The 17,947-nt window shown below is 38.0% G+C and overlaps 1 protein-coding gene across 1 annotated transcript in view; it reads right to left on the bottom strand.

Moving 5' to 3' along the window:
* Window positions 1-17,947, bottom strand: part of fam171a2a (family with sequence similarity 171 member A2a) — a 40,849-nt gene that overhangs the window by 521 nt on the left and 22,381 nt on the right. The window contains exons 4-8 of the mRNA XM_060893226.1: window positions 8,956-9,114; window positions 6,599-6,778; window positions 3,685-3,798; window positions 3,254-3,380; window positions 1-2,872 (exon numbers count right to left, since the gene is read on the bottom strand). The exon at window positions 1-2,872 is cut by the window's left edge and continues 521 nt beyond it. Of these exons, the coding sequence (XP_060749209.1) occupies window positions 1,378-2,872; window positions 3,254-3,380; window positions 3,685-3,798; window positions 6,599-6,778; window positions 8,956-9,114 (2,075 nt within the window). The 3' untranslated portion in view covers window positions 1-1,377. The remainder of the gene's footprint in view (window positions 2,873-3,253; window positions 3,381-3,684; window positions 3,799-6,598; window positions 6,779-8,955; window positions 9,115-17,947) is intronic.

Raw genomic sequence — 17,947 nt, 5'->3', positions numbered from 1 at the left:
GATAATTTTCCTGTAGTGTAAAAGCATTCATGCATCACCATTCCAAAATGCAAAACTAGGAGAATGCTTCTTGACAGTAGAAGTAGTCTAGCATTACAAGTGTCTTTTTATACCAAGTGCAAGAACCACAGCCAAGTACAAGCATGTCTATGCTTGATTTAGACCAGCTTATGACCACATTATGCCAGGAAAGAACTTTTAAGGGGAAAAATATGAAGTTGATCCTTAAAATGATTTAATTCAGCTTTATCCTGCTGTCACATATCCCCTGGAAAAATAAGCTGTATTGTATATTTCAGCACTTTATTGATTGTAATAAACAAAGCTTTTTTGTATATCCATTTTGGTCTCTATTAAACTACGGATGACACAGATTTCTTCTTTTAATAAAAAAATGAAAAGACAACTAATGTAACAGGCTTTATGTCAGCCATAGTTATTGTCAGCGTATGCAAGTTGTCATACAATATAAGGATGTTTCTTGAGGATGTGACAATATATATATATATATATATATATGGCCTGTCATAGCATAGAGTTATTGGACAGTAAAAATCAGCTTTGAAAATACAAACTGCCAGTTAAACTCTAAGACAAAGTTCCATTTAATATCCTAAAGTGTTTTTAATTTGTTTCATTATGAAAGTCATGTTTAGAATAAACACATTAACTCAGCCATATTTTGCTCCCTTTTGTTATGGTTTGATTCAGACACATATACATCTCTATTTTCTTACCAATTATTTAAAAACCAAATTTTCATGAAAGCCTGAACATATCCAGACCTTCCACAGTTCAGTTGTTATGTCTTTTTAACACTTCTTAATTTTTGGGCACTCGCTCTCCTTTGAGAAATTCTTTAAGGCCCATGGATTATGTCGAATAAGTTTAAAAATGGCTCATAGTGATTCCTAGTAGAGTGCAGAAGTGACCGTTAAAGAAGGAACATCATTTTCAGGGTAGTCACATTTTTTCAGAAAGTAAACCACACCAAATTATTTCAAGAAATAAACTAGGCTTAAAAAATAGCATAGTCTGGTTTAGTGGTGTTGACATCCTACAAAAATACACTTGCAGGGCATTCAAAAGAATTAACCTTGAGTACTTGCTGTCCAGTAGAGGCAAGTCACATTTAAAATCATATTGTCTCTACTGGTGGGGTGATGCATCTCTGACTATGTCTTCTGTAAACTGGTCCACAAGAAAAGCAACAGTGCATTTTTTTTGTTGATGAGTGAGTCAAGAGACTCACAGTAAGAAGCAACAGTGTAGACAAAGTTCCATGATGATTCTTGACTGCAATACCATGTTGCCCTACTTAATGTAATAGTGCCAGACAAGAAAACTGAAGAGTCCATGGTGGAATGCTTGCGGGGACTACTTGACATTGAATACCATAAGTGGTCTCTCTTCACGCCTCTGCCACGGGCTCTTCTTGTTCTCGCCTTCATCGTCCTTGTCATCTCCATCATTGTCATCGTCATCAGGGCTGGTCTCCAAATCCCTGCGGTCTTCTGTGTTGCTACTGTGGCCACTGTAGTCCCGGCTGCGTCCTTTACGTGGAAATGTTCCACCCTTGACCTCTGGAGTGTCATCAAGTAGTGGTGCCATTGATCCATCCTCTGGTGGGTAGGGGCCTTTGTGGCTTTCACTGCTGGTGCTGGGCTTAGTGCTGTCAATGACTGGGAGCTTAGAGTAGATCTTGCCATGGCCCTTTCGCTCACCTCCTTCCCTTGCTTTTCTTTCCTCTTTGCTTTTTCTCTGGGAAGACCTTCCTGCGTTCCCAGGGTATGTCTCTGCATGGTGCTCTTGGGGTGCCCGTAGAGGCTCATTACCCAGCTCGATGTAGGAGTGCCGGACTAGTGAATTGGCACGGCCATCAAGGGACACAAACCAGGCCAGAGGATGAGGCTTTACACCCAGTTCCAGTAGCTTCTTCTCCGTGAGAGCCTTCAGCTCTCCATTCATCTGTGTCATGGTAGATTCGTTGAAAAGCACAGGGATGTGGACTGGGCTGGTGGAGGCATCTGAATTCCAGTTCTGAGACACTGACTCCTCTCCTTGCTGGTTAGCATTTTCTGTCTCATTCTGCAGCTTGGCATCCTGCTGCTGCTGTTGACTCTGCTGGCAAGGTAATGTCATGCTTACCTGTATGGCCTCCATATCATGCTGCAGCTGCTGCTGCCTTTCCACAGCCTGTTCCATGGATGACAGATCTGTGGAGAGGCGCATGTAATGTGCTGGGATGACTAAAGTGGGAACAACACTGTGGTACATGCTGTCCTTCATTTGCTCCATGGAATGGCAGAAGACGAGTTGGCCTGGCTGTGCATTCATGGAGACAGGTCTGTTTAAATTATCTGCAGCCTGAGAGGCAGAGTACTCTGGGGGCTTGCTGTCCCGTCTTTGCTCCTGGTAGAGACCAGCAAATGGGAGCAGCTGTGGGGGAGAAGGAGGATCAGATGTATAACCTTGGTTGTCCTTGGCATTATGGGGATGACGATGGCTCCTAAGATCATCAGAATTATTTGTTGGACTATAACTGATGCTATGGTCATCTTGCAGAAGGAGATCTAAGTTGTTGGTATTGTTAGAACACAAGACATGCAGTGGGAAGCTCTCGCCTTGTTTGCTGTTCCCCTTGGAATTGCGTTGCTTGCGCCTGAAAAAGTCTTCCCTTGAGCTGTGCAAGTCCTTTGTAGAGGACAGGTCTGATTTCACACCAGCTCCAGTGGAGGAAGTTGTCTCCAAATGTCCTCCACTTATGAGGTTAAGATGGGAAGTGGATGTACCCTGGTCCCTTTTGGCACTCTCCAGAGTAGATGAGATATACATTTTACGGCGATGTTGCCTGGGTTTCAGGCATCTCCTCCTAGCAGAAAAAGAATGTTTGTGATGAGCATGAGAGATAAATTACTACTGAATTTGTATATACACTATATGGCTAAAAGTATGTTGACACTGGATTATCATACATATTTGCTCTTGCTGAACATTCCTCTCCAAAACCATTAATAACAAGTTTGTTGATTTTATAGACAACTGATTTTCTAGGCAATTGTTTGCTTCCACCATTGTGGCAACAGTTTTCTTATATAAAAATAGGTCTTAAGCTAGTATTCACAGTATCCACTTTAGTCCCACAGCTATGCTTTTGTACAGGTGGCCTCACCCCCCAAGTAAAAAGAGACATTAATCTGTTTTGGCTAGTGTGGTATGACCTGTTCAACATGGACAGTTGGACTTCAGATACCTGCAGTGGTAGAGCAACATGCAGAGCAGGATGAGAACCAGTAAGGCCATAAAACCCAGAATTGTCAGAAGGAAGATGGTGTGGTAGGTAGTGATATCTCTGAGGCCAGAGTTGTTCAGCACTTTGCCTGGAACAAAAATATGAAAACATATTAGTGCATAATGTTTTTAGAATATTAAAATATAATGTCATGATTTATCTCCTGAGCTTAATGTGAACATATATCCTGAGCTTAATGTGATCAATGTGAATGTGAAAAAAGTTTCTTGACTAGCTGCCTTATAATTTTTTTGGCAAGTTCAATTCATTAAATACTGGCAGCATACAAGTAACCTTAACATTTTATATATATTTTTTAGAGTAAACAAAGATTTGACTAAATGGCTTTGAACAGTAGTATATGCCATTGTATAGGGCAAAACAGAGCTCACCTCCAGCAGATGGAAAAGCTGCAAGACAGTATCCTAAATGTGAAGCCACAAAACTCCAGGTCATGTGAGACCCATCTTTTTTAATGTAGCCCACACCACTTCTAATCCAAAGACCTGGAGGACAACCACACATAAATAAACAAAATGAGATCCCATATAGAAGTTCAAACCATAGGCTGAACAAAGCATAGATTAATTTGTAAATAAATAGGCATCTAATTATTTGTACTATGGACAATTAAGTACAAGAGTTGTATTATCTGTGGATTAGACAACAAAAAAATGGAGTCCATTCTTGTGGAGGCACTTTGATGAATTTTTGATGAATTCTCAATTTCCTTTATGCTTTGTCTGTCTCTCACACTTGGCAAATATATTTCCTTGTCCCAGTTATTTACAGCCAACTTATTTTCAAACTCTGTTGGCCATTTTGCAGCTCCATGCTGTGCTATAATTTATAACCTGAAAGCTCCACCAGTCAATTTATCATGTGCTTAGAGGCAATTTATAAAGATCTCACACAGCTGCCATGCTAAAGTCTGTCCACTAGGGTGCGATGTATGCACTTAAATCTCGCAAGCTTTGCTGAGTGCCTGAAATAGGGAGCTTTCCCAAAACAGGTCACACAACCTCGCTTAGAGGCTAAGCTCTCTACTGTCTTTAAAACAAATAGGCTTCAAAAGGAGACTGTTCTCTTAGACTCATGCTTGTACACACACCCAAAAAACATGGCTCTGCCTGACCGTTTATTTATTTATTATTTTAAACCGTAGCACATTCTGCCCACCCACACATGCTGCATATTCATATCCATTCTTCCCCTGTTCGCATTACTAAACTGTCGCTTAACAACCAGATGAACGGAGCCCTCCATTACATCCTGTAGCATCTAATCCAGTGTGATATATCACCTAATCCAGGCTCAGACATTTAAGTTAACACTAGTGCAGGTTCCCACTAATCTGTAAACACTACAGCTGTTTGCAGGAAATCAGGCAAAATTATATTTGGCTTTAAGCCACTACAAATGTACAAATAACGAAAATCAAATTTTATACCTCAAGATATGTTATACTAGATATTCAAGAATATAATAAGTGGCCTAAAGTTGCTCTATTCCGGCATGTGACTGACCACACAATATAGTTTATTGGTTTTATTTTATTTTTTATTTAAAGAAAATAAAAAATCGTGATGATAGTGGTCAAAGCTATCTAAAGTCAGTGTTAGACTTTCTTTTACAGCTATTATTTGTTACACAGTATGAAATGATCCCAATAACACTGCAGAATTCTATAACAGATGGTGAGATAATGTGTACTCCATGTCAGATTATACAAAGATTCTCTAACCCTAAAACTGCAATTATATTACTATGTTCTACCCACACCATCAATCAGCATGATCCTGGATCATTGGACAAAATGTCATGGCTAGGAAAAATGTTTTAAATGGCAAAGAAGTGGAGATGGGGGGTGGTTGGGGAGGTTTAAAAATAAAATAGAATCTACTATAAAATCTACTAGCTAGCATGGAAGCTTTGCAAATCATTATATGAAGGGACAAGCATGGTAAGTTGGTGACCCAGTTGGTATCAGCATAAATAAGGTAACTTATGCCATTTAAGATGAGCTGACCGATCTCATCTCAGTGCCAAACATCTCACAACCTTCTACAAGGCTTTTTTTTATTTTCTATTATTTTTAAATGATCTGCACTGGATACAAGCTGTTACAGATGTTCTACTCTAACACCAACATTATTGTAATATTGAGCTAGCTTGCTAGTAAAATCAGCTATGGCTAGCCAAACGATGAAAACCCACAGGCCTTCAAGCAAACAGAGCCACGCAAAAGAGCTATAGATAAAGATAAATACTACAACTATTAACCACGAACTACGTCCTGTACAGTGGTGCAACACAACTTTAGACAGCTTGTCTGTAATCTGAGTACTATCTATTTTAAAGCCGTTCTTGGCAATAAATTCAAGATAAATAGATTAGACCGATTTATATTTCCTAAATTCTCTTTATAATAAATACAACCACATGCAGATGTTTTGCTTAAAATCTCTTCCGAAGGATGCATAACAAAAATACAGTGTGGATTATGTCTCCAAATAATGTAGGTTCCCCAGGCAACCAGCACAAACCGTGCAGTCCTTGTCCTCTGTGCTTTAAAAAAATGCCTGCATCAAAGGCTTCAAATGGGCCTTTCTCTCTCTCTCTCTCTCTCTCTCTCTCTCTCTCTCTCTCTCTCTCTCTCTCCCTCTCTCTCTCTCATGTAACAGTCCCTCTGTGAAGCAGCACTGCCATCATGACCTGAGATCTTCTAACCTCCAACAGCTGCAGCAGATCCCTTCTTTTATTCAAGCACAGTGTGTTTATTATTCTGAATTAATGATGAATTATAATTCAATTCACATTTGTCTCATTGTCTCAATTCACATTTGTCTCATTGTCTCAAGCAGGGGATCCTCATTTGGGTGATGCTGGACAGTAAGTAATGTAAATGTAAATAATGTACTTTCACTGTTTATAATACTGCATCTGAGAGCTCCTGAGGATCTAATGGGTCAGCTCTGAGTTCACCATGGACTTCATTTTCTTCCTGCCAAAGTCTTCAAATGTAGAACGTTCAAGTCAAATGAAATTATACCGAGGAAAATTATACCTATAACTGTTCGCTACTTACTGAATTGTTATATGCATGAAATTCTGTTAATATTGCAGTCGATTAGGTAAGGTACAGTATAATGCTTGGGGGTTTATGTGTTGTGATGTGGCCTGAAGGTAGTTGTGAAAACACTGAAAACTCCATCTATAAATGTGTGAAACCTGATTTTCAGCTCTGACTGAATGGACATTTGATGCACTGCTCATTACGGTGAAATGTGTCACATGGCCGTTTACCTGTCCTGTCCTCAAACCTCCAGACGGGGACACTGGTAGCAGATTTGAGGGGTGAGTCTGAGGGAAGCGGGACAGAAACATGGATGGGTTCTGACACCTGCACCTCAGTGCCATTGGGTCCAGTGAGCGTGGCACAAACTGCAGCCACTGCAGTCAGCTCTACCCAGCTATTGTTCAAGCCTGAAGGGAGAGAGAGAGAGAGAGAGAGAGAGAGAGAGAGAGAGAGAGAGAGAGAGAGAGAGAGAGAGAGAGAGAGAGAGAGAGAGAGAGAGAGAGAGAGAGAGAGAGAGAGAGAGAGAACATTAAAGAGAATAAAGAAGCTTAAAATACTCTGCAGGAAGGAGTGGCTCAAGTTCCTCCAGAAGTATCTCTTTGACATTACATGCTCATTGTGGTTATATTCTCAATATTCTCTATTTTTATTCTATGTGGGTGCTTGCAGTATTGAAAACATTATTTTATGTGGGAAAAAAGACAACATTTTATTGTTTTAAAATAACTTTTGCTGTCTTAACTGGATTTATCTAGAATCACAAATGCCACCACAAGTGCTCATCATTCAGTGTGTATCATACACAGAGCTGTTGAAATCTGGGAACCTGAAAGAATTTTCTAGAACTTTTTTGGCTCTGACAGTATCTCCTGTTGTAATTTAAATGATAGCTTTAATAATAGTGTACTAGTTCTGGTACATTTTCTGATACATTTCCATAGCAACAGCTTAATTTTAGGGACTTGTACGGTGAACGTTACGTAAATCGACTAAAAATGGACTTTTAAATGGTTATTTATGAAAGAAAAACAAATAATTATTGATATCGTAAATCTTTTTGGTTTAGAAGATTTTACTTAACATCTGTGGAAGGAGTCTTCAGTGACAGAACAGTCAACAAGTTCTCTCTGTTTTCTTGGTAACGTGACGAGCTTAGGGTTTTTTTTTGGATCTGTCAAGAACTAATTTAACATTGTACATGGTTTAAATGTATCATGTCCTGTTCTTTATGAAATTATTAAGTTGTTGTTGTGTGAGAGTAATGAGACAATTGAGGATGTGCTGTGAGAAATAATCCTCCTTTTATGCTAGTGTCTCTTTATTCCTTTTATGCTAGTGTCTCTCTCGAGCTGACTACGGCTATGATTAATAAAACTAATCCAGTCGCAATATTTGCATGGTCAGAGCTCACATTGTCTGTATTCACAAATGCCGTAAATCATTAAAAAAGTCTTAGTGGACTTTTGTGTTCTTTTTGTGTTATTATTGTGTTGTAAATGAGTCATGAATAAGGATGATGATATTTCTTTGTCGTCTATCCTTCTCACCCTAACTTAACTTCATTCAGTCTCTGGCCTTAACAAAAGAGTATAAATCAGTGAAAAAGAAAGACGTGTCTGGACATAGAGAGATGCAACAAAGGACATATTGTAACCTAGCATTAAGTGTTTGTGCTAAGAGGCACTGGCTCATGCTGGAACACTGACACTGAAGGTAGGGGAGGAGACAGATCACTCTGTACACGCAAAGCATGGGACATGAAAATAACCAAGGGGTTTGGACAGTGTGTATAATACATGACCAAATAAATGGGCAGATTGCCCAATACTGGAGAGACTAGGGGGTGCAATCATACAGACTGAACTACTGTAGAAGCCCTGTAGTGGAACAATAGGAATAACATAATAATATGATGTATAATATAACCTACTGTACACATTACATTTTCGATATTTTACAAATTCACTGAAACCAGGACAATGAAATAGTTTTAAATTGTCACTGCTGACCTTCTGCTTAAACTGCACCAATGCAATCGGTGCTAATTGTATCTGTCTAATTATCATTGTTATTAAAATTAACTGTAAATTGTTAGGTTTGGTACTTTGTTGTATTAAATTTTTTTATTGAACAACCAAAGATCTGTTTTTGACTATTTGTGGTGAAAGATTTTAGTGGTTGAAACTGAAATTGTTTCATTTATTTCTGCTAAATAGCAACATGTTCTTATTTGTATTTTATAGATGTTGTGTATGATTACAAACAGGCGTTAGAGAAGGAGGCGGGGCTTCTAGTGCGGGTCAGTTATTTATCGGAAATTTTAAAACACCGACGTGACTAATGTGAATCATTCCAGATAAAAATATCGCTAGCGAATAGCAAATATCGCTATCAAGATTAAATACCATATTCCTAAGATAAAATGTGGATGCTAGCTTCTATGTGACTTACTTTAATTTGGTAGGTCTGATGTGGTTAATATTTAAGAATCATTTGAAGTTTCGAAGTCATAGGACTGATTATGTGGAATATGTAAATTCATCATTTTCAAGTGAAGTGAATGAAAGAATCTTTTTGAACACACCTGTGCTGTTGTTCTCCAGGCCGATGGGGTAGGGAAAGCCACCAAGCTCATACTGGCTCCTTGTGGATGTGAGCATGGCCGAGAGAGTGACTTGGGAGGCGTTGACTGTGGGTCCAATGGCTTTTCTCTGGAGCTGTACCCATGGATGATTTTTGGAACCTACAATACACAATACAATACATGTCACTATGCTACAGTAAAATATAAGAGTTTATACAAGAGTTTAACTTGTATTACTTTGAAACTAACCTGTATAACTGGGGAAATCTGGGGAGACTTTCATCTCTTCATTTCTAAATGATTTTAAGAGACCTCAAATCTGAGCCTCATTATAAGATTAAGTAAATATACCCACATGCAATAACTTGCTATTATCACTCACTCATGTCTTTTATTATCTTTAGGAACATATCTGTTCAAATCCAGCAACCACAATATAGTTGTAGAGTACTGTGAATACGAATATGCCCCGCTATACAGCTATCCTTGGAAGCCGTAACGCAAAATGGAGAAACCCAAAACACACCCGTGTGTGTGAATTTGGGATGTATGTTTTGATTAGAGCTAGCTAGCTACTGACAGGCTCAGACAGGCTGATCCACTCTCACACAACACCACTCTCTACACCAACTTTTATTTTATTTTTTATCCATCATATTCAGTCACACACATACACACACAAACACACACACACACACACACAACACACACAACACACACACACACACACACACACACACACACACACACACACACACACACACACACACACTCTGCTCTAGTCTACTCCAGTGTATCAACTTGGGCCTAATCCAAGTAGTGATATATAGAATTTTCAAAAATGTACAGAATTTTATTTATATTAAATGTGTTAAAGAAGCTTCATGGCAAGTCAAGTAAAAAAAAAAAAAAAAGTTCATCATTCATTCATGCCTGTGATGAACCCAGTGTCCTCCACTACTATTGGAACCCTTGGTATATATGAGCAAAGAAGACTGGATAGCAAACAATTGAAAAAACAACACAGTTTTATGAAAAAATAAATAAAAATAACAATTTTTGTGACTATAGTGCTGTTTTTCCCAAAACTTCTGTTGAGATACAATATTTCTGTCAATCACATACACCCTCAATCACATACACCCTCAATCCGAAACTATCCAATCATATTTTTGTCATTCAGATAAAAGTTTATAAAGTTTACTACTTTTTTATGTCTTTGAAATGGAGGCACTATTAGACTACTAAACCTAGGCATACAAAATAAGAAAAACTAGTCCTTATCTTCTGATGGATAGTTAACTCAACAGTTTTAACAGTCAGTGTTTTGTCTTTATCTTTCGAAATAACACACTATACTAAGTTTAATCATTTCAACATCAACGCAGACTGAATCTAATAACATCAAGAGCTCAGACAAAACAGACAACAGCTGATGGAAGAAAGTGTATCAGATATTATGGTATCAGACAGTAATTTGATATGTAGTAAGGCTCCTTCTCTGGGTCTCTTTCACTGATATCATTACTGTACCAGTAATGCACAGAAAGGAAAAAACTGTCCCACATTTAACTCAGCCACAGTAATGTTGACACAGAAAAGTATGAGTATATTGGGAAAGAACAGAAAAGTCTATCTATAATTGGTAGTTTGCCAAGCTGGCTAGGTTCCTGAAGAGCTTGGCTATTTCACACACAGCAGCAGCAGCACAGAATCCACTTCACACTGGGGATGTACAGTATTGTGGCCTGGGTCCAGAGCAGGGGATGTCTGCTGTCTGAAATGGCACAGATGCTCTTCTGGTTCGCTCCATATGGGTAAACATATGGACAAAACATATGAATTTCTTTCTGGAAATCCACAATACTACATCACTAATCCACATGGAGTCATTATTCACCTATTGTTCATCCTTCATTGTTATTGGTCACAAGGTGTTGACTCAATTTTTACAGTATAAGTCGCTCCAGCTGTAATTCAAATCACAGGTTTATACTGTATTAAAGCACTTGTTGTAATATGTTATTGCTTCTAAACTAACAGCTAATATACGATGTTTGTACAGTACCCTGCCCACATAATTATCTAATAAACTGATTTAAATATGGGTTATTTAACAACACATGAGCGTTATTAAACTTTTTTCTAAGGAGTCTCCAATGTCAGTTATACAACTCACATAGGTACGGTTGTGCCTTTAAGTTTTCCGTCACAGGAACGTCTGTGGAAAAAGGATATTGTGTTGGGAGGTTCCTATCTTTTTAACGTCCATAGAATGTGAGGAAAGCATTGATAAACTGATATAATAAACAATTGTTGGATGTACCACATCATTAAATGTAACTAGAAATTGAAAAAAGAATGTTATATTCAAGCTAAATATTTTTGTATATAAATGCAATCATTAGTCTGGTATATGAGAAACATGTTGGGTTTGTGATTATTTTTCTATATCAGAACATTGTTTTAATCCTTACTTAATGTATCCTAGATTTGCTACTCTTTACACAGTTATGGTGATAGCAGTAAAAAGAAAAGCAACCACAAACATGTATTATAAGGAAATCGCTGAAGTTCCCAATGATGGCAGCTTCATGCCTTGAACCCTGATCCTCCAATCAACATCCCAAAGCCTTAACCACTTGAGACACCACTGAACAGCTTTTCTAAAGATCTCTCAATAAGTTACTTTGCAAGGACTGCAACAATTATCATTATATTATTTCAAAGTCACCAATGTGTCACCCCAACCCTCAAATTTCCTGCCATCAGCTGTGTTAGACTTCTTTGTCTTTGTGCTCAGTGATGCAGAAAACAAGAAGTTTATTGGGGTTAAGGGGTTCCTCAGGGCCCAGTTCTCAGGCCTCCTTATTCTCTGCCACTGAACAGAGCTTGTCTGTCAGCAACAGGAACAGTGCCATGTTGATCTGGTCCGGGCAAGTCAGGACACAATGGATCAAAAACATTTGAACTCTGAACGTCTTTACTGTTGGTTAACAAAAAGTTTGTTTTTAAGCTTAAGAATAGAGAGATTTAAAATATCATTGTGTAAAATAATGGGAACAACTGTGAACAGCTGCAATCATTTTCTATCAGAAAACACAATGGCTTAATATTATAGTGGAAGTAAACAATTCAACCCTGACAGTGCAATATCAGTCTCCCAAACCTTAATTACTACACCCCTGGGACTCACGGCACTCACATTAATCACAAAAGTGCACTCTCTTCAATTCAACCAGCCATATCATCATTATTTCTAACATGACTTATCATTATTAGCATTAACAGTGTCTGTAGAAAGAATGGTAGGAACATTACTTGGTGAAAACAAGTGAAGATTGCTGACATGGGAGCCATGCTATTGGGAAAGATGAATAAGTGGAAGTGCTCTGTGTTTAGTCTAATGCAGCAGAGGGACGCTCTTGAGGAAAGGACAAGCTTTAGGTCAAAGGTGAATGGAAGCCTCCCATCTGTTCTCAAAGTGACAGCACAATTGAGTGCACCATAAAATGAAGATTCTTAGAGTGGAGGAAGACGCAATATTTTTAACAGTCGCAGAACAGTTGGCTGAACCGATAAGAGGCTTGCTAGTATTCCAATCTCTGTAAGTGATATCTCACCCAGGGATATTCCACAGATTTGTGGGCCATGAGAGGCTCTTAGGCATGTACAATATAATAGTTTGATTCATCTCTACATGATATTACACTGCTACCATATTCAGTGATGTTTAGTTATTATGACTATATTTACACTTCAAAACCTGCCAACCTTATCCATTTTGCTTGGGATCTCTGCAATTTAACGAAGGTACAAGTCGTAACTCAAAATGCCAAAAGAGCAGTGTTTGTGCCTCAGAAAAACAGGAAATAATCTGAAAACTGGAATGATTTTGAAACCGCCCAGAATCCCCATCCTTCTTCTTCAAAAGGAAAATGTTTTGTATTCATTAATGTGCAATCAATTGAACATATAATATTGCACTGCCACTGAAAAAATATTATTCAAAAAAAGGGACAAGGATTTTGACCTAAAAAGATTAAAAAAGTTAATTCAAGTTCTCAGTTGCATTCAAACACTTTTAGCAGCAGCAGTTTTTTATGCATGGTAAATAATCCACAAGCTGGCTTAGTTTTTACAATTGCCACTGCCAGTAAGCAGTGCTCGACTATACAGCTGATTGTCTCAAACGATTACCTAAATTAAGAAAAAAACACAAGCGGCGAAAGATCAATATTGCACAAGCGTATATCCTGAAAATGCATGTTTTTTCCAGCCCCCTCCACTGATGCTCTGGGTATTAACTTCTTGCCTCTTGAGATGATGCCCCTAAACTGTTTCGACAGCTTTTGCACAGCAAGATTGCTTAACAGAATGACCTTGTCTTTTAATAGGGAAGCAAAACATGCTGAATATGTTAAGAAAACCCTTTGTTGCAAACTTATTCGAATGCTATTCTCATAATACTAATTCCTATTCATTAAGGAACGGGACATTCTTTTTCTGCCAACATCTTTGCTTACCTTACTTAAGATAAACCATGAACCTCTGTGCTAATGTGTGGGAGTACTGCCAAGTCTAGGGACTACTGCTTCATTATATAAACCCTGCTGGTATTTAGCCAAAAGCTCAAGTCAAATGTTCTAGTATCAGAAGGTCAGTGAAGGGGTTTATGGGTACAATGTCCTTTTAGGATTTGTGTACCTTGTCCTTGTGCCTTTCATCACTCTTCAGTGATTCATATGTTTGGCATCTGACAAGCTAAGCATCTTTCTGGGGTTCAGCATGCTGGATATTTTGTTTTCCTTAATTTTGTTCAAGCTTTCTCTCTATTGCTTTTCTGGGAATCATACCTTATCTGTATTCCTCCCTGCTCTAGGTGAAGCAAAGCTACATGCCTGTACTAAACAATATTAAAGATCTCTGGCATGGTGCCAGTCAGTACCTAGTACAACCTGTTCCTTGATTCTGGATCTGAGAGAAGAGCCAGGTGGTTTGTCTCACGCTACAAGCCAAGAGATGAGAACATGGAAGAGAAGAAATGTGAATCGTAGAATAGTTATAAAAAAAAAAAAAAAATCTTATTTTAGATTCTAAATGGGACCGGGGCCTAAACTATCATCTTTTAATTTGAGAATGTTCCACTCAAAATATTATATATAAAATGCTATACTGAGCATCAGCAATGTAGAATTACCAAAACCACAATAAGGGTTGATGGGTTCCTCATAGCCAAGTGTTCAGACCTATTACTTTTCTTCCACTGAGGAACCGGAGCACTCTAATCCAGAACTGATCCAGCATGGAATGACAGGGGATGGAAGAGTGTTAACGGGAATATATGGGAATTAACGGGAATATATGGGAATTAACGGGAATATATGGGAATTAACGGGAATATATGGGAATTAACGGGAATATATGGAAATAAACTGGGAATTAAAAAAAATGCAGAGTTGCCTATAACAAGAAACTTAAATGTAGTTAAAGAAAATCTTAACAGCATAATTTTGTTTAAAACAACAAGATTTAATGCAATTTAATTTGACTTGTACCCTGCATTCCTTGGTCACTTGCACACAGCACACTGCTTACTGGAGGGCCATTGAGGCCAAACCCCCTGCATGTACTTGCATTCTTCCATAACATGCACAGTAACACTTTATTTTAGGGTCATTTAGCTAGTTGCTTATTAGCATGAATATTAATAAAATATTGGCTATTTATTAGTACTTATTAAGCACATATTAATGCCTTATTCTGCATTACCTTATTCTACATTCTTAATTGTACCCAATACCTAAACTTAATAACTACCTTACTAACTCTTAATAAGCAGTAAATTAGCAGTGTTACCACATGCACAGATAATTTGATGACCCTCCCCCACATACTCAATCCACCCTGAAATAAAAAAAATCCTCTATAAAATAATGTTTATTACAAGTATTAAGTTTATTATGCTTTTGTGTTACTCAATGAAATAATCAATTAAAGTTCTACTTACAATTAAATCAGTCAAGACGTAATTTTTAAAAATTTTTTGCATGCATGTCTGCTTATGACCAAACAAAATGTTTATTTATGTTTGTATATGATATAGTTTATATAAATTTCCCTATATTTCCAAATAATTCCCATAAATTCCTGTAAATTCCCATAAAGTTTCCAATTTTGAATATTTCCAAAATTCCCCAGATTAAGTTCCTGTGGAAAGTTTCCGGAAATTTACCGGAAACTTTCCGCCCCTTTGCAACCCTATTTGTGATAATGGATTTTACTGACCCATTGTTGATGTTTGCAAATCGCCTGGCCTATGGTTGATCTTGGATTATGATTTTGGACCCTGTTTTAGATTTAACATACACTATGCAGTTGGAAACCTTCATACTGCACTTGCATCCTTCCTGCAGTCCTTACCTTGCAATAATCATATAGAAATTTGTAACCATGCAGTATAGTTACATCATCAATGTGAGTGAGTCACGACAACTTTTAAACTTACATTGAAAAGGAAAATAGAATTTAGTGTCTTGCTGTATCTACTGAACTGCTGAGAAACTACAAATACAAAACTAGACCAGATATAGCCTAGAAATGTCCTTGTGCAGTGTCCCTGATGGAAAATACAAAATATTGCTACAATAATTGGATTTGTATTTACATTTATATTCAATAAAGGTTGTATAAGCGCTTACTGTTCTAATCATTTTTGTTGTCTCAGAACAGAAACAAATCTCATCCACTCATCCAACAGCTACCAATCAAGGTCAGCTTCTGATGCTATGTCTGTCTGCGTCCGCTCCATATCGATATACCATTATAATATTGTACATTTGATGGAAAGTGCATTGACCAAACCCTGGCAGAACCGTGACACTCCATTACATCAGATGGTGTATATGATAGGGTCAGGTGTTTCTGTTCATAACCTGCAATTTTCATTATTGCAGAGAGTTGCCAGAATACAACACAGAGATAAAAATGTCATGGATGCAAGAGTTCAGGCTGGTTCAACATACCACAAGCCATATCCGCCCCCATGGTGGAGATGTGCAGCATTTTAACAGGCCTCTCTTCAGCCTGAGTCTTTTGCAACATGCGCATTTCGGTGCCAAAGTTGCCATGGAAATGGATTTCAATGTGAGAATAGTTAGAGAGGGCTCCAGTCTCTTCATTCAATCTAAAAGCTGGATCCAGCCAGAGAAAACCTATAGCACCATTTCCATACTGGTCTATACACAGCAACTTATAGCAATAATTTTTCTTAGATTTGAATAGTTTTACATAAGGAAGTAATGATAATAAACTGGGACTTAATAGTCCCTTCCAAATTTGTCAGTAATTTTTTTCAGTAATTTTTTCAGACTAATTACAGGCTTTCAGACTGCACATGTATCCATTTGAAAAAACTATAGTACTGTATGTATCACAGTCCATAAAATGATCACTGGAAATATACATTCTGTAAGGTTTATTGACACTTGACCATGCCTGTAGTAGGTCTTCATAAAATGTTTGACAAAAAGTTGTATAGAATGTCTTTGTATGCTGTAGAACTACAATTTCCCTTCACTGGAATTAAAGCACACAAACATATTCCAGAATGACAATGCCCTTGTGCAAAGCAAGACTCATGAAGACATGGTTTGTCAAACTTGGTGAAAAACAACTCAAATGTACTCCACAAATCCCTGACCTCAACCTCACTAAACACCTTTAAGATGAACTGGAACACTCCAGAATTCCTCACGTGACATCAATGCTCTTGTATCTAAATGAGCAATCCTCCACAGCCATGGTCCAAAATCCACTTTTTCTGTTAGGTGTTCACAAACGTTTGGACATATACAGTAGTATTCATGTTATGGTCAAGGATCTATTAACGTTCAAGTGAACTACAAAAACAATCTTTTGTATGTAAAGGTTTAACAACCAACAAGACACTACCATCAGTGTGATTTACAAACTTGAATTTAAGAAATGAAACAGCTCCATTAGGATGCAATGTTGTGAATTACGGTTTCTTTTTAAAGTTCTCTTCCAAATCATTTGATTATTATACATCTAGAAAGCCCTTTAAACAATACAAATGGCTTCTTCATAATACTGCATGAGAATCGTTTGTCATTCTCAACTGACAGACCCTCTTAAGAGAAGAGTGAAGAGCTGTCATTCAGAATAACGAGTGAACACAGTGCTCTCTTTTAAACGAGTCTGACTATAATCAATGAACAGCAGTGGGTGCAATCAGGCAAAACAGCCTCGATTACTCAGGCCCCAGAGCTCCAGCAGCTATTCAGCAGCATGTGGAGAGACGCTTGTTAAACAGATAAAAATCGGACAAAAAGAAGCTGTGTCAGGAGGAAGAGACTGAGGCTGAGGTGATGGGAAGTACTGTTTCATTTCCTCTGCAAAGCAATGACATCGTGTTTAATAATAGGGTAAACAGCAATAAACTCTTCATGAAAATCATGTAATAATGAACACATACAATACAAATAATATCCAGAAAACTCAGCATTCAGCACTAGAACGTTTTCCTGTTTGAGCTCTATTTTCCAAGGCAGTTCTGACCTCCTGCTAATAAAAAACACCATTCAATAAACCCTAGCATTATCACACAGCCATAATTCCCTCAATAACTCCAATCACCAAGCAGCAGCCTAGCCATGGGCTAAAACCATCAAAGCCACTCAGGCTGTTTTACAAGCACAAAACCCACAAGGAAAGGGTTCTTAGTCTTTTTTACACCCGCAACTGCGTGCTAAAGCATGCGAAGCTTAGACAGTTTGATAATGAGTGTAAATTTAACAGGACATTCATTGTGCTTAGAAGCCTGAAAATGCTTTCCAGATTGCCTGATTCACACTACATTAATTGCACACCTCAGTTTTTTCCCCTGCATGCATCCACGAGCTCTTCTGGAGAGATGAGATTGAGGTGTTTATTGCATGAGAGGGACACATCAGCAATGCTCACACCGGAG

Source organism: Tachysurus vachellii, chromosome 18 (assembly GCF_030014155.1).
Source record: "Tachysurus vachellii isolate PV-2020 chromosome 18, HZAU_Pvac_v1, whole genome shotgun sequence".
Lineage (NCBI taxonomy): Eukaryota > Metazoa > Chordata > Actinopteri > Siluriformes > Bagridae > Tachysurus > Tachysurus vachellii.
The sequence above is the reverse complement of the archived record's forward strand: the minus strand, read 5'-3'. Positions and strand labels throughout refer to the sequence as shown.